The 24,971-nt window shown below is 41.4% G+C and overlaps 1 protein-coding gene across 7 annotated transcripts in view; it reads left to right on the top strand.

Moving 5' to 3' along the window:
• Positions 1-894: 894 nt before the first annotated feature.
• The window catches only part of rnf220a (ring finger protein 220a), a 130,198-nt gene continuing 106,121 nt past the window's right edge, over positions 895-24,971 (top strand). For 2 of the 7 annotated variants that reach the window (XM_073874316.1, XM_055201813.2), the window contains exons 1-2: positions 900-1,202; positions 9,737-10,566. In XM_073874316.1, the coding sequence (XP_073730417.1) occupies positions 9,918-10,566 (649 nt within the window). In that variant the 5' untranslated portion in view covers positions 900-1,202; positions 9,737-9,917. Of the gene's footprint in view, positions 1,203-9,736; positions 10,567-24,971 lie in introns of all 7 variants that reach the window. The other 5 variants (XM_055201809.2, XM_055201812.2, XM_055201816.2 and 2 more) reach the window with 5 other exon arrangements.

Raw genomic sequence — 24,971 nt, 5'->3', positions numbered from 1 at the left:
TCCATTTAGAGACATGTTAAGAGACTGAGGCCTGAAATTTGATTTTGAATGGAAAGGGACCTTGGACATGGATGGGTCTTTTCCTCTGTTTCACTGATGTTTTAACGGAGGTCATTAGCAATACAAGAGAGTGCTAATGCGATGCAGTAATGCACATATGTATGGCTACTCCCTTCCCATCACCCCAAAACTCTCCCTCCCGGGTATATCATTTACTGAGCAAAACTAAGAGATTGTTTTGTATATGTTAAATGTTTAATATCATACTTTAATACGTTTCTATGTGAAGTTGCGCTTTATTTTTGCTTTATTGTGGTGTTGTGTAATTCTAGCTTTGGCCAGCAGGTGGACGTGATTTTCTGCATATTGTGTCAGGTTGACCCCCAAGTCATATGATATTACTCTTTAAAACATTTTTTCCACAACATCTTTTTTTCAAAACTTATACAAAAAAAATCGTATATAGCATTTAAGTTTAAATTCAATTCGTTCGTATATTAAAATGTGTTCAAAATCAGTATATTCTTGTTCTTAAAGTACATTAAAGAGATATTTTACATTAGCAACCCATTCGCAACAAGTACATTATTGTTACTTTATTACAGTATAAATTAAAGATATGTATAATGTAAATAATTACGTACGGACAAATAAAGGTAAACTCTTCACATATCAGTAGCAGTGGTGGGACACTCGAGACTTGCCTATTTCTGTAAAGACCTCGCACATTGTTACCACATCTTTTGTTTTGCCGTGGACTTCATTTCCCAAGTCTTCTAAATGGTGAAGAGAGAGGATAATTCATTCCGTGCTCACAAAACAGCCCATGAGATCCCCCACGGGAGCGTGGAAAGGGGGGTCAGGGTCTCCGCGCGAGGACAGAGAATGAATGTCAGTCAATGAGCGAACCTGGCGCTGAGCGGCAGCACTGCACCTCCAACACTGTTTCCACCTCTGATCAAATCTCTGCCTATCGTCTCTAGTTTGCCACTGAACGCAGATTGGTTCTCATCGGTACATGCAACCGATACAACTCTCAACACGCGACACGACCCGGGAACTGTGTCTCGCGCGCGCGGCCACCGTCTCGCGTTCTTCGCTTCTCATGAGGTGATCGCCGGTGCTTTCGCTCTCCTGTTTCCAAAAGTTTCGCTTGTGGGCATAAAAGGACGGCTTAAACCTTCCCGAGGATTTTAAACAACGTAAGTGCCTTGAGAGAGATTGTTTTTGTGGTCGGATGGGAACTTGTCCGCGTCTTGTGTTTACATGTAACTGTGAGAAAATCTAGTTTTATCTGTTTAATGAGTGACCGCGAGTCTGATTTAACGCGACTGGCACTTTCTTCAGAAAATTTCTGCTTTGTTTTTATTGTTTGTCATGTTTTTGTACGGGAATAGAGTTAAGCGCAAGGTGCGGATGCGCAAGTTTGTGAATCCCTGCGGCTTATCTCTAAATCTCGTATCAGATGTTTCGGGATGACTTGATTGCGGCAATTATTTTAGGGACTGTCTTTATGGAGCGCTGTCGCTTTTACTGTGGATGAGTTGCTGAAGTCCTAAAACGTTTTAGAAGCGCACTTTGGTTTGACTTTCGTGTTAAAGTTTGCTGAAATTGTACATTTGACCTCTACTAACTGCAATGTACGTAAACATTTGTATAAGAGTGTTTAAAAGTCACAAAACTGTGTGTAGCCGTATAAATATTTATTGTAAATAAATCATATGGCAACAGACAATCTTGTTTGAGGATCATATGTGACTGTTGCGTAACCTTAAAAAGATGCCGGTAAAAACTAAGTGTGTAAAATAAAGGCAGCTATTTTAAAGCAATTTTGAGTTGAACTTAGGTTGCTCTCTGTTTTATATATCGTGTAGATTCGTAGGAAATTGGATACGTTATTTGAATACTGCAATTTTTGTTTAAATTTAGAGACGTATTGGTAAATTTGATATAATGATTCCCGTGATGATGTACGCCTGCCTGCGTTCAACATCCAATATATTCAAAAAATATATGCTTGTCTGCTGTTAAGTGTAATATTTAAATAGTAACAGCAAACGAGGCTTACTTGTGTATTAACACTTAACACAGCTGTAGTTTAGTTGCTACGGTCTCCCAAGTAATTTGTGACTGGCAGTGGACGTGAGAACTACTCCTGTGAGTGGAGATTTTACTATTGCATTTATAGTCCTCTCCATTTATAGTCTGTAATCAGACCGGGAATTAATGCGCACGAGACCAATCTTTCGGATCATTTATATTTTGTTCTAAAGCCACAATAGACTGCTGGCCTGCGCAACACTCACTATTTTTCCTCTTTTAATGCGCATGTTTGTTCATAGAAAAATAAATGTTTAGAAGTAAATCTGTCAGCAATAGTTCCTAAATAAGAAAACTATAGGCGTACACAGAGCAATTAGTTACACAGCACTTATGGAGAGGAATGTTGATCAAATTCTTGCAGTAAGGAAATGAAGTGCAAGGAAACACCTGTTTGTTATGGGTCACTACAATTTACACAACACAAACTGTAGTGTTTCCGCTGTACTCATAACTTAAATAAAATTTGCAAGGAAGATTTTAGGCAAAAATATGGGCAAGATTTATTCTCTTATCTGTATGTGCGCAAAGTATAGGCCGCATTGCTTAATAAGATTTTCTATTTTTGATAGTCTGAAATGATTTAACATTTTAACACAAATTGGAAACTGGGGTTGTTCAGTATACATTTTCAACAAATTAAATATTTTTTATTTGAAAATAAAAAAGACAAGCAAAGGCAATTAAACACTTCAACTCTTTATTCTTTAATAGTAAGCTACGTTTACATTATTATTATACATGTATTAAATCTGTTTTATAATTTCAATGTTAGGGTAGAGGTACACCCTATGGTTCTTCAAGACTTTTTAGCACTTACAACAATTATTTAGATTTGGAATAAAAAAGTAGCTTTACTATGTTAACATCTTTTATTTGTAAACCTTACATTTTTACATTGCCCTTATATTTAAAGGTTTTGTTTAATTAGACTAAGATACTTCATTATTGTAAAAATTTTGTTATGCCTCTCTATTTTCTATAACGTTGAATTTTTGCATGTAGTTTCAATATAAAACAAATGCAGTGTTCCCGATTGTACACTTAAGTTTTATTCGTTTAATGTATTTTTTATTTTTGCAGAGGAACTCATTTATTTACGCGCTTTCTTTTAGTGATAAAGTCCGAATAATTATTTTACTATTACACGCTTAATTTACTGGATTTTTAATTACAGATTTTCTGTACTAATTTCAAATTATTACATTTTTGTTCAATTATTAATATTACATTTTTTTGGACCATGTCAGTACTCAGATTTTTAAATAATAGCATCAAGTTTTATATGTTCTTAATCTTGGAAATTTAAATAATGAAATTATGGTCCTTAAAGGTTAAGATGTCGTCTAAGATAAATGCGTTAATTGATACTTCAGCTGGAACGAAAAGAGCCAAACCCGCTTGAGGGTATTAAATTATCTTATGTGATAAACGGAAAAATGGAGAGTATCCATATATTTTGTATTAATATCTACTTGTGTGTTTATATATTTATACACACACACAGTATTGTGAATATTGTTAATGTAGTGTAATTAATTTGAATTTTGTTTATAATCAAGGTTTTATGCAAAACCTTTATAAATATTTTGATTTTAGAAATATCTTTAACAAATAAAACAATTATTTTAGTTAAGTCTTATTTCTTTCGATAATCTTTAAAACATCTTTTATGATAAACTATTGATAAGTGATAAATTAAAAAATAAAAACACCGCACTGTTGTTCTTTTGTATCTTAACTTTTAAAGCGCGCTTTATTAATTCACATGGTTTAATCTCACGTAGGCTAAGGTTTTTCTTGACCCGTATTTTTATTTAATATACAGCCGGTTCGAGTAGCCTACCGCAGGCAGCATAGCTGGTGAGAGACAGGCAGCACTTGACTAGAGGACAGAAGAAAAGTAACAGATGATTTATTCGTCAGCGTTTCGATTTTCAGCCCTGCTTTTTTCTTTTCTATCCTTTCAGAGCCGATGTCAGTTGTTATTGCTTCTCATTGATCCCCTTGCAAAGTGAGAAGTGAACTAAAATTAATGTCGATTCCAGTGGCCGGATCAATGGCCAGAGTTATTTTAATCTGGATTTGTGCGCTGCGTGGAATTAAACAAAATCGGAGAGCGAGCAAAGCGGAATCAAACATTTTCATTGCTTGTTAACTATCAGGAGTTAAAAGAGCATCCTTTTTAAAGAGAGAGAGAGAGAGAGACAGAGGATGCAGACGGCAACACTGAACGTTAAACAGCCGTGTGAAAGTGCTGCGGCTTCAACTTAAAATTATTACAGCGTGCAGAAGTGAATGTGAAAGTCTTACTGTTCTGTGCTTCAAAGACAAATCCATCCGACACAGTGCGCTATAGTAGGCTAAATGAAGCATACATTTCTCAAACGCACCGGCTCGATTAGCCTTTTGTCTATTCTGTTATCGACAAGCGTGCTGTTTCCCAACGAATTAAACTAGAATTAACCCCGTTAACTCTCACCCGCCCGCCCTAGCGCATGTTTATGTTTTCACGTGCTAATAAACACTTCACTGAAAACTCATTTGTCATGCAGATGGCGGCGTGTTATGGTAATTAAAATCATCTACACATAATAACACCGAGCATAACGAAGGGCCGTGTTGTTTTAAGGGTTCTTTTGAAAGTATGAATATATTCATGATATATTTGCAAAGTTTTTGGGCGGTTGTATAAAGATGAAAATGATCAGGTGTCGTCCTTGGATTGCTTAACTTCACCATGTCCCTTTCCATTATGTTTTGAAGCGTGCAGACACGCCTATTCATGCACCTTTTTATTTAGTGTCGAGGCGGAACATTTGAAATTTTATGGTGAGTGAGATACTTTGTTAGGTAAAGCGCCCCAGCCGCAGTAGCTAATGCCTTTGTATCAAATCTTGTGATGCACCGAGGCTTTGAATATTTATGATCGCTTTAGTCCTCTCTCATCATTAAATATCTGTAACATATCTGTTATATTAATATATAAATTATAATATAGATTATAATATTAAGAGCTATATTGCTATTCTATTATGTTGATTTATTTATTTTTATGTCTTACTGCTTGTAATGTTTATTTTCCGTTGATTAATACGCTCAAGTATGGCACATTAAATTAAAACATTTGTTGCATTTACGCGAGTGGAATATAACAATATTTAAAAAAAAATATTTTAAAAGTTTGTCATTGCTGTTTTATTAATTTGGGCGTTGGCTTTGAACGATCTTTTTATTTTGTTGTGCAAAAGACAATGATGATTTTCCACTTTTAGAGCTTAGAAGACTGAAAATATTTGATAAAAAATTATAAATAGTTAAACATAAAACAAAATTAATTTATGGCTATTGAATGCCTATAAATGTCTGTTTACCCGTATTCTAAACTTACTGCAATTTCACTGCACTTGTGAGTCCCAAAAGGCCGAGCTGAGCGAAGATACTGGAACTGCAGCTTTTTGTAATTTGTCTTTTTTTGATTTACCTTCCTGTCCATTTTTGGGGTGTGATTTTTTTGTGCTGTTGAATAAGTTAATTTTACACCCTCTCCCACAAGACATTAGCAGTGCATTTGCTTGAAATCAATAAGATCTGCTTGTCTGAATGCTGCTTGTTGTTTTCCAGCAGAACAATATTGAAGAGAGAAATGACTCATCTTACTAGTAAAGATATTAGCAATGTTGTCTACTTTTATTTGTAATTATTTTTATTTAGAGCTTTTTACTGAAATGCATTAAATGTTACATATTGGTTTGTTTAACAAAATGAAATACCAAGAGAAACATCACAAGATGAGCATGAAGTTATTTTTTCATCTGTAGAAGCTGTAATAATACCACCATCATATATGTTATGAAAATCTGCTTCTGAAATAAGAGGCTAACCATGCTAGTAAAATGAATCTTGTGTTTTATAAATCAGGTTGATCAACAAGTTGTTGTCCTGTCATTACCTAATGCATTTTTTATTGTAAATCCTCTGGTTGACCAGCAGTGTGAAATCAAACCATTGTCTGTCTCTCAGTATACAGTGGCAGGCAGCAGTGGACGTTGTATGGGCGGAGGGGAGGGGTGGCGTGGCTTCTTTGCAGTCCATTGGTGGCTCTGAGCACAGAGGATCCAGACACCTTGCAAATAATCTGGGCTTAGTGAGGAATTAGTTGGCTCAGGTGGGTGGGATGAGACAAACAGTCCATCAGCCCCTGAAATGAATAGGGCAGGCAGGACAGGAAACTTTGAAATAATTTTGTTCACAATGAATCAATGTTCCCCAGCGCCCGCTGCAAAGCTTTATTTGAAAAGCAAATCCTCACTTATTCCGACAGCTCGTGCTGGGTGGCGCGTTTTGTACACCGAGAGTAAATTGTGCAAATTTTGTCTGGGGGAAAAAAAGTTGTGAAAGTTTGGAGGCAGGCCCTCGGTACACTTATGCAGACGATAAGATCCAATAAAGCAGTGATTGATTACAGCTATTTATTGCAGGGTTTTATTGTGTGTCATACACTGTGGGGAATTTATTTGTTGATAGTGAACTGGAGTGTTGAGGCACAGCTTGTACTATCATTATTGATTTAGTTAGCTGTATGTCCAAGTGTCATTATGCCTGACTGTGTTCTAACTCTGTCATTAAATCTCACTTTCGTGTCTCCAGAATGCGGGCGTTCATTTTTTTACGTCTCATACTGCAGCTGCTGCACATTATTGAATTGTTCCCTGCTAGATTTCATATTGCGAGGGCTTTGATTCTAATTCGGCAGGATATATTATCTGTGTGGTCCTAAGTCGCAGGCCAGCCGACGGTGAATGACTGTATTTTCAATAATATCGACTGTCCTCCGTCCTTCGGTCCAATAGCATTTCCTGCGGAATACTAAGTGAGCTGTCCACTGTCGTGCAAGCGCAGCCCGGACGATACAAGGGGCGTTTTTTCCCTCCTCGTGCGACACACCGCAAATATTTAACACTGGCCCCTGATCGACAAGCTGAGGAGGGGCCAGTGCACAGCTTTGGCATCCACACGCCGGCAGCCATTTCAAGTGGACGCTGGAGAACCTGGTTGTGGATAAACATAAGTTTACATTGCAGGGTGATTAAAAAGAAACGCTATGAGGTGGAGTGCTCCTATGATCCTTAGGGGGAAGTTTTCAAGAGCAAAGTAGCTTAAATACACTTCTATGCCAGTGACATTTCCTGCGACGTCGTCTAAGGGCTCTCCATTTTAGCAGCTGCGTACATAACAGCCTTCATTCCACATCATGCTATTTGACAGCGTTGGAAGCATTTCAGTGAAAGTTAAAAAAGCATGTGAAAACATTGGCACGGCTTAATTTGGAACGGCAATTAGCACGAAATCCTTTAGTCATGCACATTCTTGTAACCGTTGCCCTTTTTGTCTGCTCAGATGGTTCTAGCTCAGAGCCGGAGATGTGTGGCTTTGCTTTCCGAGGCTACTGAATGACAGTTTCTGCCCTGTCCCGTAATAAAATGTAAGAGTGGCACTTTCACGGTTGTCAACAATCTCTAAATATACTGACAGACAGGCAGAGGAGCTGCGGTTTGAGTGACACCCTCCTCCGAAACTTTTGCATTTTCTCCCGCAACGTGAGCCGGCAGTCACATTTGACAGTGGGTTGTTTGCTTTGAGATTGGATTCATTTGCGCTGTTACCCAGTGTTGCGGAGAGAAAATGTTTTGTTGACAACTTCTTATTTGTCTTTGTTGTATCCCGCAGATTTCTTTTTTGTTACCTTACATCACTTACTTTCTGAAACCGAAGATGTCACACATAAGTATAACTGACACTGGTATATCATAACAGTTTAATTTGAAAATAAAATGCAATGCTACATTTATGCTGGATGATTCAGTAACAGATTTATTTATTTTCAGTGTACTCAAACAGGTGCATCATAATGTAATTCAAATATAAATGTCTTGGGAATTAATTTATTATTCCAACTATATAAAAAACATCTATGTGATAAAAAACTTAAGGTAGTTTCTTGATTTGTAAATGAAGATAAAAATGCACCAGGGATGAGAATTGGGGTGGCCGTTGTGTTACCGCCCCCCTTTCAACCTCTCTCTTTGTCACATAGCTCACTCGCACTCTTTGGCGTGTCAGTGTGAGTCAGTGTCAGCCTCCTCTCCGGTTGCTCTGGGACACTGGGTTCTCAGTTCATGCGTGCTTTCGTGCTTATGTAGCCGGGGCACCAGGCAGACCGGCCGCAGCCACAGCAATGATTAGCACGTCTGTACAACACTCAGCCTAGATCTGCCCCCTCTCGTGTGCGCCATTGGGGGGATATCCTGTGTCCTTTTATTGGATTGTCAGTTTCACACTGCCTGAGTGCGCTGATGGTAATGATAATAAAATTGAAATATCCAGGTACTTATCACTGTATTACCTCGCTATCAAGACCCGGCCGCACTCATTTTTTAGAGGTTATCCGAGGGGAGAGATTCGATACGGAGACAAATCTCCGATGAGCGGCGGCAGGGGTTTTTGATAGTGGTGCGTTTCGAGGTGCTATTTTCCCAGATTTACTGGGAGAAAAGACAAAACGTAATGCGATTCTTGGGCATCACGCCAGCGTCAAGCGGTGTAGTGTAACCCATTTTCCACAGACAGGAAACGGGACACATTCCCTTACCATGTATGTGATAATGTAAAGCTCTTTTTACTAGGCCGCAGTGTGTGTGTGTGCAGATCGAGTTTTAAAATTGATTCGAATGAGTGTTCTGGACAGCTGATATCTTTAAAAATGCCCTGATAAATTCGCCAGGAGTTTCTTTGATGCAGTCTGATATTCTGTGTGGCATTTGAAATGGCCCTACCGTGACACAAGGCTAAAGGCCCATCTATTTGAATTACGCGGGGCCTGTTCTCCACATGCATGGATTAAATTCATTTTTTTTTGTATGTGCATGGTGTCTGACCTACGTACTTCCTTTTAATGCTTCAAAAACATTTAAATAGTTTTCAATCTAATAATAAAAAAGATAGTGTTTAAAATGGTCATTGTGATGTTTAACTGTGCAAATCTGTTGATGGTGTACATCCAAAAACGCAAAACAATAATACTTCGTGTAAGTTAAGTGTCCGTTTAACTTAAAAGATAAAAGATCACATTTAGGTCTCCAAAAAGCGATAAAGAGTGACAGACAGACACGCGTGCACACAAATAGACACGGATTCCCTAAATGCTTCTCATTAAATCTACTCACACTTTTGCCAATCTGTGAATGTTATCCTTTAGAGCTTTTCTCTAGGGCTGTTTGGCTGCAGCAGGGGTCAAGGGGTGAAGTGCGGCTAATTTATTCATTCAGTCAAATTTCCTGTGCAGATGGCAGGCCGATACGATATCAGTATGAGAATCCCATCGGAGGCAGAGGACCAGGGTGTTCACACGAGCAGGGCTGCGTTCTTATCTGATCAGCGCTGTGCTCTTATCTGCCTCAGACGCCGTTCTGCTCCGCAGACAGGGAGATGGAGTAAGAGGCTTATATGTGATCTGAACCTCAGATCTGTGGAAGGAAACTTTCTATTTCGGAGAGAGAAAAGTAGGCAGGAGTTTCCGAGTGAGTTTTCATTTCAAATTGTATTGTAACTTCTGCTCTCTTTCGACTTTCTTTAGGCGGAGGACCATTGAGGATGAGCCACCAGTGACCCGATTCCCAGAGAGAGTTGATCACAGAACAGTTTGCACCATTCTGCCCATACCCTTTACCCCCTCTCTCTTCTCTCCACCCCTTCCCCACACCCCTCTGCTCTCACCCCTAACCCCCCCACCGCCCAACCCCAGCCCAGTCACCAAAATGGACTTGCATCGGGCGGCTTTCAAAATGGAGACTTCCTCCTACCTGCCCAACCCATTGGCATCCCCGGCACTTATGGTGTTGGCGTCGACAGCGGAGGCCAGCCGCGACGCCTCCATCCCCTGCCAGCAACCTCGCCCATTTGGTGTGCCAGTGTCTGTGGAGAAGGACATTCACCTCCCCTTCAACAACGGCTCCTACACGTTCGCTTCCATGTACCACCGGCAGGGCGCCGTACCGCCTGGCTTCCCCAACAGGGACTTCCCTCCTTCCCTCCTACACCTCCATCACCAATTCGCCCCACCCAATCTAGACTGCTCACCTATAAGCATGCTCAACCACAGCGGCGTTGGGGCCTTCAGGCCCTTCGCCTCCCCACCAGATGACCGTGATGGAGCAGGAGGGGGATATCAGTCCGCCTTCACCCCCGCCAAGCGGCTAAAGGGTTGCCTGGAGGCCGATGCCTCACCCCACCTGCGCTACTCGGACGCGGAAGGAAAAGAGTACGACTTTGGTGGCACTCATATTCCCTCCAGCTCGCCAAGTGCTCTCAAAGCCGTGGAAGATGCCGGGAAGAAGATCTTCGCGGTGTCAGGCCTGCTGTCGGACCGGGAGACCTCGTCCAGTCCAGAAGATCGCATTGAGCGCTGTAAGTACACTTTCACTTTCAAACAAAGTGTGCCATTAGCGTACACTGACTGGAGTAGATAATAACATTAAGTACTTAAGCAAAGGGGTATTTACATTCGGTCACTTCATGGATTTTAAGTGCTCGGATAGCTGTTAAAGACAGACAGCAGTCCCATCACTTAAACCACTTCAGGAGGTCAAGATGCGAAAGGTACCCCTTTTAATTCCCAAAACCTTTTTGTTTTGGTTAGCTAGATTATTTTTGTTTATTTTACTTTCTAAAATGGGTGTCAAGGGCTTTATGAGCAAAAAAATTATTTGATGATATAAATGTAATTTATCCCTTATTTATAAACAAATAAGGTTAACTACCCCTAAACAAAAGGCTCAAAGCAGCGTGTTTCCCAGAACTTATCCCATACATTCCCTGCAGTGATATATTATCCCTGTAACGTAGAAAGCGTGTCCCACGTCACGTTAAACTGTTGGGGAATGTTTAGAGAGTGTGCCCTACTGGTACTGCCGAGCAGATAAATTCCACAGATAAAACTCATAAATGAAATGGCGGTTTCTCTCAGGCAACAGTGTCTGTGTGTGTGCGTATGTAGGTGAGGAAATGTGAAATGTGTGCACAGATTCATAAGACCTCTGCAGAGCGGAAGCCCAGTGGTATTACTGTAGTAATCCAACCATACCACTCTTACTCAAACACATTACAAGTCCTAGTGAAAACATAGCGCACACTGTTCATCACTGCCGACCCTTTCATCACTTATTGCAGCTCTTATTCACTGAATGTGCAACATTTTAAGTCAATCTTATTTGAACACACGCACATGCACATTCTTTCTTTAAACATACACTGTAAAAAGTTGGATCAACTTAAAATATTACTTCAGTTGGTAGCACTTAAAAATGTAGTTTCATTAACTCACCTAAAGTTGAAAAAATTTGAATTGTATAAGTGTTACCAATTGAAGTAATATTTTAAGTTGATCCAACTTTTCACTTTTTACAGTGTACACACTCTCTAAATTCTGCTGGGTTATTTTTAACTCAATGATGGGTAAATATTGGCTAGAATAAATTTTGGGTTATAAATAAACCTACACTGTAAAAAAATGTGCTGTAATTATGCAGCTGGTTGCTAGTAACTTACTGTAGAAGATAAAGACTGAAAACGTGTCATGTCCATTTAACTTTGAACAAACTGTTGCCAGTAAATAACATAAATGTAAAATCTACAGTAAGTAACTGGCAGCTAGTTGCCAGTAATACCCAGTAATACTGTTTCTACAGAATTTTTTAACAGTGTATGCGTGTTGTTTTAAACTCATGGTTGGGTTAACAACCATTTGTTCTATTCAATATTTACCCAGCCAGAGGCGTCATGCCCATTCAAACTGAGGGGGCCAGTGCCCCCTTGGTTTTTTGAGCCAAATGGATTTTGCATGCAACCTCAACATCAAAGAAGCGTCCATTAATCTGTTATTTGACTTTTAATCTGTTTAATATGACCAATAGTATCAATTTGTGCTGGAGTTTCCCCCCCTTTTTATAGTGTTTTGATCGTACATTACTACTTGGCGGCATGTGCTGCAGTCAGCGCAGTCGCAGACGTCATCAGCATCTGAGCGCGCTCAGGAGTTCTTTGCTGTTGCCACTGCATTTTGCTATCTGAGGAATTAAAATGTGTAAGAAACGCTCACAACATTTCCAAACCCCATTACGGTAATTTCCAGTTGACTTCCTCTGTGTCGAAAATCTATGGTTTTAAATGTTACCATCTCGACGTTATATTAGTAGATTTCTAGATTCATCTTCTTGGTACAACGCCAAAGTTCGCCAGAGTTCACGGGGCGCGGAATCACACATGCTCACAAATGAGGTAAAATTGAATGCAAAAATCTGTTCCTCTAATAATTTTATTTACAAATTTTTTAAAATCATTATTGAACATTAAACTCAATCATGTGGTTATAGCTTATGTCATTTTCGTTGTTTATATACTTTATAATTTATGATTTAAAATTACATTATTTTGTAGGATAATGCAGTTGTGCAAAATGCATTAATGACACAATTAAACAAGTCATTTATTAAAACTTAAATAAATAAAACATTCCGTTTCATGTAAATATGCTACCAATATGTCATTATTCCGATAGTATTTGATATGAAAGTTAGTCAACACTTTTATTTTGGAGGTTTTTACATAAAAGTAAGGGTGTTCAGATTGTTAGAAATGTAAGTGCCATGGAAAAGACTGAAAGCTCTATAATATATATATATATATATATATATATATATATATATATATATATATATACATATACATATATATATATATATATATATATATATATATATATATATATATATATATTTACTGTAGACTAATCCTATCCTTGCCCATAAATAATTTCTTGAAATATGGTAGATTATGGTATGGTAAATTGTTTTATTGTTGATGCGTTATTTCAATTGAATGTCCCCAAAAGGAGTTTTTGTCAGATTTAGTTGAACAATGTACACTTTTAGATGAACTGTGTCTTAGTAGAGAATTTGTGTGATGCCTCACTTTGTGTCGTGCTGGATACTGCCTTATGTTCACTCACGCATTCTTTTTTTTCTGGATTTCTTTTCTGTTTCTTGGTTTTGGTCTTTCTGGGCTGTCTTTTTTTAATCTCACTGTTTCTTAGCTGCAAATGTAGATATATTTAATGCTTTATTTAATCTTTATCAAATTAAATCTTGTTTAAATTATTTTCTTAAATAATTTATTTATTATGATTTATAAAAAAATTCCACGTTTTTAAAAATTCTTTTAAATATTATTTTTCAAATTCTCTTTCACTCAATCTCCAACTTTTTTACGCTCTCTCTTTGTGAGAGAGCCTCAGTGTGATACAGAGGCCCAAAAGCAGGAAAAGCGAAAAAAGAGAGGTAGAAATGGAAGCACCCTTGATCGAATAGATGAGAGACAAGGGCGGCGAGCTGAGACTGATCCGATAAAAACAGCAGCGCGCAGGCTGGGAGGAGTGTGAATGACACCCGACAAGAAACGAGAGAGGAAGGCGAGAGCGAGGCATAGGAAGAGAGTCAGACTAGAGGAAACTGTGTGCAGTATCTCATCTAGAATTTCTCCTCCAAAGGGGCTCTCATTTGAGAACACTCTTTAGGACTTCCACAGGCGCGCTTTGAACCGCCAGCCGTACAGGAAGCGGCGACACAGTCCGTTCTGGTAGAGGGATTATAACACCTTCACCCACGGCTCAGATTAAGCACAGATAGTGCCTCTCGTGGGCCAATCCAGGTATAATCCGAGTCTCTCAATGGGCTGTAATCTGACATTCATACTATCAGATAAGAACGACGGGTTCTCTTGCTGAAATGAGAGGGGATTAGGGTGGCGGAAAGGATGGGAAAGCCTTAGCCTCCTCTTTGGGGAGAACAGAGAGAGAGAGTTTTAAAATACAATGATTTAGAGGCAGTTTTGCCTTCTCAGTCTCTGACTCTCTCTCTCTCTCTCTCTTTTGAAGCTGAATCTAATTAGATTAAACCTTAGGCCCACCAAGGGCTCTAATGCAATTGAATTTCCAGCAGTGTTGTAGAAGAGACTTAAATTGGGTTCCCCTTGACTGGGTATCATGCTGCTGGTTGTCAGGAACTCTGTCCTCTCTCCGGGTGTTAAGCTCCAAATCTGCACTGTACTGCAGTCGGTGTGAGTCTCAGCCCATATGGTGATGAGCAGTACACCGCAGCATGAAGTCATGACACAGACTATCTTTGTAGTTATATACTATATATAGCTCAAGTTTTGTTCATAGAGTCACATTTATTCAGTATCTAAGGTGCTAACTTACAGGATGTTGCTTACTAATTATAAAGAGTAAGCTATGGTGACCATTATACTACTTTTTATCATACTGTATGTGTTATTAGGTGTGTTGATGTGTTCATTTTCCAATGTGTGAGCTTGTTTGTTTCTTCTCTCGCACACATTAGCAGGATGAAATCGAGCACTGAACCTGACCCAACACAAGATGCATGAGATAAACAGAGAAAGACAATGTAGCCAGTGTCTTCCCAACCAACCGTGATAGGTAGAAAAAATAAGACACTAGAAAGAGAGAGAGAGTCTTAGAAGGTTTGGAAAGACAAGAACGAGATGAAGGAAAGATAAAAAAAAACGTATGAAAGGCAAGGGATGAGCAATCAGGAGCGTCGTGAGCTGAAATGCAGACTGCAGCTGCCTTCCTGAGCAGCTGAAATAAAGGGGAAAAAATCCTTAAGACAACACAGCGCACGGGCTTCCTTCCTGACGTGACCGGCTCGTGAGCCGTGTGGGCCTGTCTCCATAAATCCCCACTGATTTACGGGCAACTGGGTGGCTGGCAGCTCCCCGCTTAACCCCGGACGCCCCGGCAGCGAGCCGCCCGGATTCGAGCAGGGCCACCGTCCGCCCGTCTTTCACCTGTGCATCTCCTTCTGAACTTCAAATGATTTCTGCTCTGGTCGATATAGTGCACCGATTACAGTGCGCATCAACACATGTTAAAAGATTCTTCTTTTCCGAACGCGTCAGTCGCGAGGATATATTGTTACAGCGGCAAACCTGGCAGGGCTCGTCCTCTAATTTACACGGCTGCTGAGCAGTAGCACGGAGATGCATTGTGTTAGCTTGCATAGTTATTTTTGCCTTGCGTCTCACTGTCTCTGCCTAGCTTTGTTGTTGCCAGTCAGCCATCGGGTTCGAGCCTTTAATTATTTGCTCTTTCTCTGTTGCTTTTTTCTGCTATGGCTTTCTCCTCACTCCCTGCACCATCTGCGTGATTGATTCTTGTTTTCATGTTTTCGATTGGGCCGCACAGATCTGTCAGAGTGTGTAGTTATTCCGCCGTCTTTTCCCTTTCAAAAGCTTTAAAGAGCCGTGCGCACTGACAGCTGTTAAAACACACAGTCGTTGTTTTTTTTCCCTCGATTTTTTTTGGCAGAGAGCAGATGTCAGTTGCGTGTTTGTGTGTGTGCTTTTCTTTCGGATGTATCGAAAACTTTGGGAAACAGTCGCTGTAGAAGTGGCAAATCACAAGTGCGCCGGGAGACATCATAATAGACAAAACTGGTAGTCGCAAAAATAAATAGATAAATAAATAAATAACTTGCACACCATTTGGTCACATGTTTACTATTCTTCATACTTTCTAAAATGATCTCAGAGTAAAATTTGTAATTAGCATACAATGCTAATTCATGCCCCTGTGCATGCTGGGAAGAGGGTGAATAATGCTAAACAAACTAAATCATTTATTTAGTTTAAGACTATTTTAACAATGTAAACAAATGATTAAAGTAACTACAAAAATCAATCAAGTATATCTGTTTTGATATTGGATTATTTACTCGACTTTGCTAGTAAATCATGGACTCAAACAGACAGGCACTGTTGTCGCTTATTTCCGGCATGTGAAGAGTTAAGGAGGATCAACATTGTCATTCCAGCAAAAATCCCCCCATCCTCCTGTTTTGGTTTCTGCTCTCTGTCTCTCTCTCTCTCTCTCTCTCTCTCTCTCTCTCTCTGTCACGGTCTAGTGGTGAGGTTAAGTTAAGTAAGAGTGTTCTAATAATTAGGCTGCAGGATGGCTGCTCGTCTGTGCTTACCCAGATGTTAAAAGGCTTGTCCTCTCATGTTGCCTCCCTGCCAGTACCCCCACCACCCTCCATCCATCCCTGTCTTACCGTCTCCTGCTACTGATCTTTTTTGCTTCCCTTAGCTGTAGCAATTTTAATCTGCTTTATAGAATGACATTATAACCTATAAGACAAACAAATCACATATGAAGCTGATATAATAATTGTCTCATAAGTGAGATTAAAGGGAGATGTTTTGTAAATGATAAAAAATCCACCTCTGAGCAATACAGTTTAGAATAAAGCAGTTAAGTCTTGTACCTTTTTGCCAGTTCGCCCTCCCCCCTTGGCAAAAGACAGCAGGTGTCAGTGCAGCAGGCCATGGCTGTGTGTAGTAGCGGTGTAAGGGAGCGCCGGGCTGGTCCATTGTTGCGGTATGATGCAGATCAAGGATTAGCGCTTCCTGCCTGAGCTTTGTTGGCAGACCCACTTGAATTGGACACAGGCTGGTGTGTACGGATCCACTGTTGAAAGGGAAATAAAATTAGAGCATGCATCCAACACCTGGATTCGGAGAGGACTAGTATATTGATGTAGGACGTGATGATGTCATACGCTACCACGCAATATTCGTGAACGTACAGTAGCACTTTATTGCATGGCAAAAATAGCAGTTGTTTGGTACGAAATTGTTTATTGCTCTGGTTTATATGTGGTAAAAAAAATATAACTCAAATTATTTCCATTCAAGGATGCAAGCTCTTGGCAGATGTGCGCGTGCAGCTGCATGGGTGTTCTGTCATACAAACATACGCACCAGACTCCCAGGCTCTAGGTCAGACGCGTTCCCATGGCCTGGATTTGGGCCTTGTGGTGATGTCACATTTTGCTATAAAAGCAGTCCGCTGAGTCTCGTAGAACTGTGCAGCTGGCACTTGTTCCGTTCTAGAGATGCCCCGGGGTCACGGTACCACAGCAGGCCGTCCATCAGCGCATCCGAGTTTGGTTCCGGGCCACCAGAAACCACCTTATATCAAGCTTGAACCTCTCCTTTATATCCCCGACTAATGCAGATGTGCTGAAAACATCTTCCCCCGAGTCCTTTAAAGAGGCAGGGGATGAAACTTCACTCTCGCTAACAGGTTCACCACCCAGATCACAGCACACCCACCCGAGCCAGCCTGCTCGAACCACCATCTCTTGATCCTTCTCTCGCTCTCTTTCACTTCCTCGCTCATCCCCGTAATCTAATCTTCTCTCCGTGTGCGAGTGCAGTCTTCTGTGACAGACTTGTTTCCAAAAAGCAGGCTTGGCTAAAGGACACACACGCCGTATATATTTATTGCTTTCCTTAAATGTGAATTATTGAACAGAAGTGATTACGGGCTTCTGGCAGCACAGGGAGTTTAGCGAAGGCTGTCATGGCGCTCAAAGATTAAAACAAAGGTTTGCATGAGAAATGCCTTTAATGTAAGAGCTACTGCTCTCTAAACATTAGCAGCCACCTTGGCCTAGGTTGGAAAACCAGCTAACCACCTAAGGCTAGTTTAGGTTGTTTCTTTCAACGGGGATGTTGCTTGTTTTTACGTGCTAACAAACCTCCAAGCTCTGCTTTATTACTTCTGAGGGGCCGCGTACGTGTGATCATCGCTCATTACCAATCGGTGAGACCCGGGGCGGAAAAGGCAGCTTGGGAGAATCTGCATGGAGACACGCGCGCCCCTCCGGAATGCCAATAGCCGGCACACATTAGAAAGTGTTGCCATTTTGTTCCTTCTTCCCGTCACTCTCTGTCCAGGCGCTCGTGAAGGCCTGATTAATTATTTAGCAGCATGTATCATCTATTTACCTTAGTAATCCATCTGTCAGCACGCCTATTGATCCAATCCTGCATTCTAATTGTGCATCCTCCCGCAGCAGCTAGCTCATATTTAAATTCAATGGCTGTCACTGCGCCTGACTGTCTGCGACTCGCTCGGCTATCGCGTCTGTCGCTGTGGTTACGTTTCAGAGACGTGTTAAGCTGCAGCTGGGATGACGAAAATGAGAGTGTATCACTCGCCCCCTCTCAGGTGTGACCACACTGAGGGATTTTTGTTTTGAAAGAAAGTGTGAGAGGAACATGGTATGAGAAGTGAGAGCTTGAAAGAAAGCGTAAAAGTTTTTGTGTTCGATTACTGCCGTATTTTGATCTCTCCTTAGTTTCATTTCCATTTCCTCTTACTTTCTCTGGCTCGGTATGAAACTTAAGGCACCTGCCAAGTCAGTCAGTGACTAAATAGACAACAATGCGTGAAGGTACCTTCTGAGTTGACGTGATGTCTAAAGATCAAGAATGAATTAAAGTGAGATAACCAAGCAAATATTTAGCACTTAAATGTTTATTTCGCAGTACAAATTGAGTTTACTAACTCACCCAATGGCACATATAGGATTGTGGGAAATCACATCCAGCAAAAGATGCCTTCAAAATCCATCCAGGCATCTTGGATAGGACAAGGTGTCACAATGCAAGCGTTAAAATTTGAAAGGCTTTGTGGCCTTCCATATACACCCTACAAAGACAGTATGTTTTCGCCTTTGCTGTCACCTATTGTCTCTCTCAACTTCTCTATGTTTCTGTGGGTGGTTGTGTGGTGGATGTAGGGGGCTTGTTTGTTGTGGTGACTGAGAGGCGGTCCGCCGATAAGAGCACAGCGGCAGCTGGTTGTCGTGGCGGGGTGAGGTTAGTGAAAGGGCTGTTAGGAAGCTGAAACCCTGGTGCAGTTGTCAGTCTGGACTCTCTGGCCAGACCCTGAAGCTGGTCTTTTACATGCCAATAAAGCAGGCCGTTCGGGGTGGGCCAGTAGCCAGGCTGCCTGGGAGAAAACAGTTAAAGTAGGCACTTCAGAAATCCCCCCTCCCTTGATGTGGTTCGCAGTTTTGTCCTAACAAGGCTTTTGACATAATTGAATATATGAGAGTAGATAAGTGTCCCGTATGCCAGCCAGTGTGGGTATGTGCATTTTAGTCTGCGTTTTATTAATCTGTGCTTTGAAAACTGTGTGTGCGCTCTAACTCTAGATTCATTCTGCGTGTGTGCCAGCTGGAAGTGTGCGAGCTAAACCTTACTTTGATGGCCTTCTCTTCAGGGCTACACAGAACAGATGCGCCAGCTCCCAGCATGAGTGATCGTGCAAATGCAGCAATCAGTAAACACTCACTGAGTTAATGACACCAATCAATGGCCTTTTAAAACAGCTATTTGATAATTGCGATCATCAATGCCTCCTGTAGTATACATTACAAATGGGCCTGTCCTGATCTTCTCCACTCCCTCCCTCTTTCATCATCTCTCGTTCCTTCCTCCTTTTTACTATTCCTTTCATTTTGCGAGCATAGATCCGTGGTCATATTATCCTGTCAATTGGTGCGATGCTGTAATTGAACCATGTGCATTTGAGACTATCAATGACAGACAGAGTCAGAGCCTCTTGTATACATATACATATTGGTACCTCAATGGTACATATCTATACCTTAATTGTACATATTAGGACCTTTTTAAAGAACTTTTAATCTTTTATTTTTGACTGTGTATAAGAAAGCAATATGGGTTATTTCTTCGTAAATGTTGTTTTTATTGTTGCATTAGTTCGAGCATTTCAACTAGCTTGACACATCAACAATGCCTCCACCAATGGTGTTTTTTGGGGTGGAGCATTGGTTTGATTCAGCCAATGACATAAAAGACAGAAATCATTATTTTTGTGATTCTGTTTGGTGACACTTTGGTGAAATAACACCTAAGACTATCTTTAGTTTTAGCTTATTTGGTCACTATTGATTTACTGATTTCCTTTATTGTTCTTTGTTCCTTTTTGTGCCTACTTATTGTGAATGATACAGTATTGGACAGGGCATGTAACAGGGATATTGTGATGTCATGCACCGAGCGCTCTATCCGTGTATTTGTGCAAGTCGTGACCATGTCTATGGCAGCGTGTGCGAGCACGTTTATTTTTGTGACACATCAAAGAGCACAGACACTCTTTGAGCACTTCTCCTCCGGGGGGTCAGAAATCTTCTTAACCAGAGACCCCCTCCACTTCACCCCTATCAAAGCTCCTAACCGCCCCCCTTCAGTTGGCCATTTTCAGCCTGTGCGCCTACAGACCTGGGCCCCGACAATTTCAACACTGCAGAGCTGAAAATTGTCGCCATTGAAAATGGCACCTAAAAGTGGCGATCGGGGGCTAATCTGAACTCTTACTTTATTGAATGTCCCCCAAACCCTCCCACCCCATCTGAAATAAGCTAAGTGTGTGTGTATATAGCTTTTGTGAGTTAAGCTGTGTTTCACACCTGCTGCTGTGTAATCCTGCAGTCATGTCGGCCCCTGGCTCCGTTGCTCGCGCGGCTCTGCGGTTGCCATTTGGATACGGGCCGTCTAATACCACATCCCCACGGCAGAATGTGCGGCATCCATTGCTCTGGGGAAATGGGGGGGTGCAGTCAAGCCTACGAATGGGGTCTGGGCAGGGAGGGGGGATCTTAGAGAGCAAAAGAGAGCAAATCTGTCACTTCTCCCAAAGCAGCCAACCCTCTGACCTCCATTCAAAGTTATATTGATTTTTTTGAGCTCTGTCTAACAAGCGGCAGGCTGAGTGGGGTTTAGCGATAGTGGTTGTATAGCCTGGACACAGCATGATGCTCTCTTCTAGAAGTTAAACACATCTCCTTTCTGTCCTTCTTGCAGGGACATCAAACAAGTGCAAATAATCAAAAGGCACCAGCCCCCTCCGCTCCCCCAGTACAGATAGAAGAGGGCCGTCTCTGCAGGTCGCTCAATACCAGACCATTTTTCTGCACATGTATGACAGCGTGTTTGCTCCTCTTGTGGGGCCTTGGCTTTAAATGTGCTCATTTTTTGGTATTCCATGTGTGTTCAGATTGCTTTGTGGGGCTTTGCAGGGTGGATCCGGGGCCCTCTATGCATGACTCCTTTTATTTATTGGTCCCCACAAATACGCGGGGAGCCTCAAAATGCAAAGACCTTTTGTGCAAACAAACAGTATCAGGGGAGCGTGGCCTACATCTCCGTGTGTGAGTCTGTCCTTCAGTTCACCAGATTATGTGTAGAGAAAGACAGACATGCAGAAGCCTTATTTAGTTTGCACTAATTTAAGTAATAAATTTAACATAAGGAGACTTGTATGCAGTTTTTGGTTAGTAGGACCCAAAGGAACCGAGAGAAAGACCAGTACCAGAGAAGAGAGGTTTGTTTTTTAAACGAGACTGTTTGTTCAGTCAGGCTTCAACAAACCTGCCACCAATGACTTGCCGAGCTGGGGTGAACACGGAGGAATGTTTCGCTTTGTTTTCTCAGATGTATTTGTATTTCACGGATTAATGCACAAAGAAATACAAGATTTGTTTTTTGCCTCGCCAGAATGCGAGTTTTATTTTTCCTCATTTTTTTCCCTTGGTGGATTTTCAAGCAATCTGTTTCAAACTGTTACGACTCCAACCGAATTCTCATAATGACAGTAAGAGGCCGTTTGCATCAGCATTGGTAGCAGACAATGAAACATACCGTGTGAATAGCAGAAGGGCCTGTAAAGTGGAGCTTTAAAACTGCCTGTCTTTGCAGCAATGTCACAGTAACAACTGGAGAGATGTTATGAGCCCAAACCAGTGGCAGGTGTCTGGGGAGAAATGGCCTTACATGGCAACCTGGTGTTATATCCGTAGTAACAGGGCAATTGGCGGGGTGTCTGCGTTCCTCAGGCAGCGTGCATGGTGGGACATTTTTTCGGCCGGGCTCAGGTTTTGTGGTGCGGTGTAATGGCAGGGTGTGCAATACGAGGAGGGGTTTACCTGACCCTCAACCTCAGCCCTGAGCTGCTGAGAGATGTTACACAAAAAGCAAAAGACATAAAAAACTATTTGCCCTATAAGTGTCTTTAGCTTTACTTCATAAACAGTTTAAAGTAATATCAGGTCGTCGGAGATTATAGAGATTATGGTGCTCAAAAATAGCAAAATGCTACAAAAAATACCAAATCAACATATCTGGCAGATATAAATTAACATTTCAGTGCGCTCTTAAAGACATATAGGTTGAATTATTATGATGAGAATTGGCTATTATGTTGTAAGTACATAATCAGCTTTGTGCATGTGTGTGTATGGGTATCAATGTATGTGTTAACCCTCAGGGATTTTTTCTTGCCTTTATACCTGTTGTAGCAGCTCTGGCGCTGTGTTAATAATATTCTGTCGATACAGCGACGTGATGAGCCGGCTGTCTGGTTTGGGCTGTTATGCATCCATCATCTGCTCCTCCAGCCTCCAGCCGTCAATATCGGGGCCCGATGCTAATGGTGGCATTTAACCAGCGGAGCTGACAAATTAACCACCACCCGTCTACAAGGGTTAAATATTCATCATCTGAGCTTTAACCAGTCCTAGCCTCCCTCGGCCCCTCGCCGGCCCTGTGCTTGCAGAGCGGTCACGTGAGCTCCAGGCGCTCGGCACTACATCACTCACACGTGCCCTGAACAAGACCCAGCGCACCGTAAGGGAACTGAGGTTAAATATACTGTCTGCTTATGGCCAGGAACTGTGAAAAATGGTGACAGTTCTCTTATTTATTTTTTTAACCTGGTATATTCCCCCTGGTGAAAATCATGCAGGCAGATTTTAAGACAGCCGAGACATGGGCATACGCTCACACGAGTCCTTGTGATCTCCGATGCCCCTCTGGTTTGTAAGAATCAAAGTGTGCCATCACTGGCCAGCTTGTGTGTGTCTGTATGTGTGCACAGCATGAAAGAGTCCCTGGTTTCTACTGTCCACCCCTCCCCTACTGATCCTCATGTCCCCCTTTTTCTCTCTCTCTTGTATTCAGCCTGTCCATCAGTGGCCTTATAAATAATTCATTGCCCTCTCCCTGATGTCTTGTCACCTTCCCTTCTCATTCGCCACCTTGGCTCCCTCCTTTCACTTCCCCTGTGCTGTCCTCGGCGTAGTGGAACCCCAGACCACACAATCTTTTCTTTCTTTTTATTTTTTTATTTTTTAGGATCCTCCCTCTTTCCCCATTCCAGTTAATGGGCATTCAATCAGAGATGGGTTCCTTAGTGTGTTTCATTTATAGTCCTGCAATTAATAGTTTGTGCTTTAAAATTCATATAGTCTTTACTTAAGCCTGTTTAACCTGTAGCCCAGCCCTGTGTAGTTTAGTATGGGCGTGAAATATCTTCCCTTCTACGTCTCCCCCTTCATATTTTATAGTTGTGGTTTTGTTAAAAATGTATTAAAAATGTCATTGAAAATATCTCTGGCAGGGTACATTTGATTGGTTAATCCACCACCAGTAGCGTAGCGTGTAACCACAAACGTCTTAAACAGAGCCGTCACTTACCCATACAACCCAACTCTGATGTACCATAACCACAATAGCAATTCCCTCCGCCTGAAAATACAGCGCCTTACGATTCTTCCTGTGGTTACTTCGTTGTTATTCCTGCCCGCGTCCCTCTGCAATTAAGAATCGAATAGTCTGTACCCCAAAAAAAGGAAAAAGACAAGCAGAAGGGGAAAGTGAAATAATACTGCCATTATAACGTATTAATCACGTAGCTTTGAGGGCATTACAAATAACATAAAGAGGGAAGTGAAAACATAACTATGACAAATTGGTTTTCCTTCACAGAGCTTGTTTCACGTTCAGGGAATTGCTGATATCGAAGCCCGATTGCGATTAGCCGTGTTCTGCTATGCATGCCGCCTGCGTGCGCGTGTGTATATTGTTTGGAAATACAGGGATTCAACTATGCTTGTAGGAGTGAGTAGCAGCCCTTCCGAGACTCCAAAGCCTCACATGGTCCTACAGACCCTCTCCGTCTCTCTCTCTCTCTGTCTCTCCCTCTGACAGGGCCTGTCTGCAGCATTCAGGGTCTGATCAGGCAGGGCGATTAATACGTTTTAAAAAATGTCCCCTCCACTCTCACAGCCAGCCACACAACTGCTACTCTTTATTCTGCCAGACATCCACATGCGCTCTGCAGCATCAGCAGCAGTGGAGCGGCCCATGAGAAGAAGATCAATCAGGCGGCCTGCTGATGAATTAAAGCCTTCAGCAGCCGGGAGGAGGGGGGAAACAAGCACACGACTTATGTACCCAACTTTAGATGCACATCTATTAAAACACACATTTGTGTGGATGAGAACATGGCTATTAGATACAAAAGTTTGACCAATTAGGACCTACACTGTCAGATTTTTTGGGGGGGTACAATATTATACCCTAAGGACCTATTGTGTATCTTAAGGAACAACTTTGTACCAGTTAAATTTTAGGTGTGCAAAACAGTTAATTTTACCTTTAAAGATACACAATAGATACCCGAAAGGTACTACATTGTATGATGTTTAGTATACCTGTAAAGGTACAAAACGGATCCTTAGGGTACCACTCCAGGGACAAAAAAGGTACAGTTTCTAATGCCTCGAAATCCTACCATGTTATTTCTTATTTTTAATTCCAGTTATTCGGTGCCTTTTCGAATTTAAATTGTTACAGCCACTGGCCTTTCTCTGCCAAATTATCTCACCACTCTTTATCTCCCTCCTTTTAACTCCATCCCATGATAAATTAATTTTAACAGTGACAGCTTGGTTACAGAGCCACTCGCCTTGTTTCAGGGTAATTCTGGCGACAGCTTTAAGACTTGTTGTATTTAAGGTGGTCTGTAATTACATGGCTTTAGCATATGTAGGGAGAGAGATATGATTCATCTGCCAAGT

This window comes from Misgurnus anguillicaudatus, chromosome 2 (assembly GCF_027580225.2).
Source record: "Misgurnus anguillicaudatus chromosome 2, ASM2758022v2, whole genome shotgun sequence".
In the NCBI taxonomy this organism is placed as follows: domain Eukaryota; kingdom Metazoa; phylum Chordata; class Actinopteri; order Cypriniformes; family Cobitidae; genus Misgurnus; species Misgurnus anguillicaudatus.
Note: the sequence above shows the minus strand (reverse complement) of the source record. Positions and strands in the feature narration are given on the sequence as shown.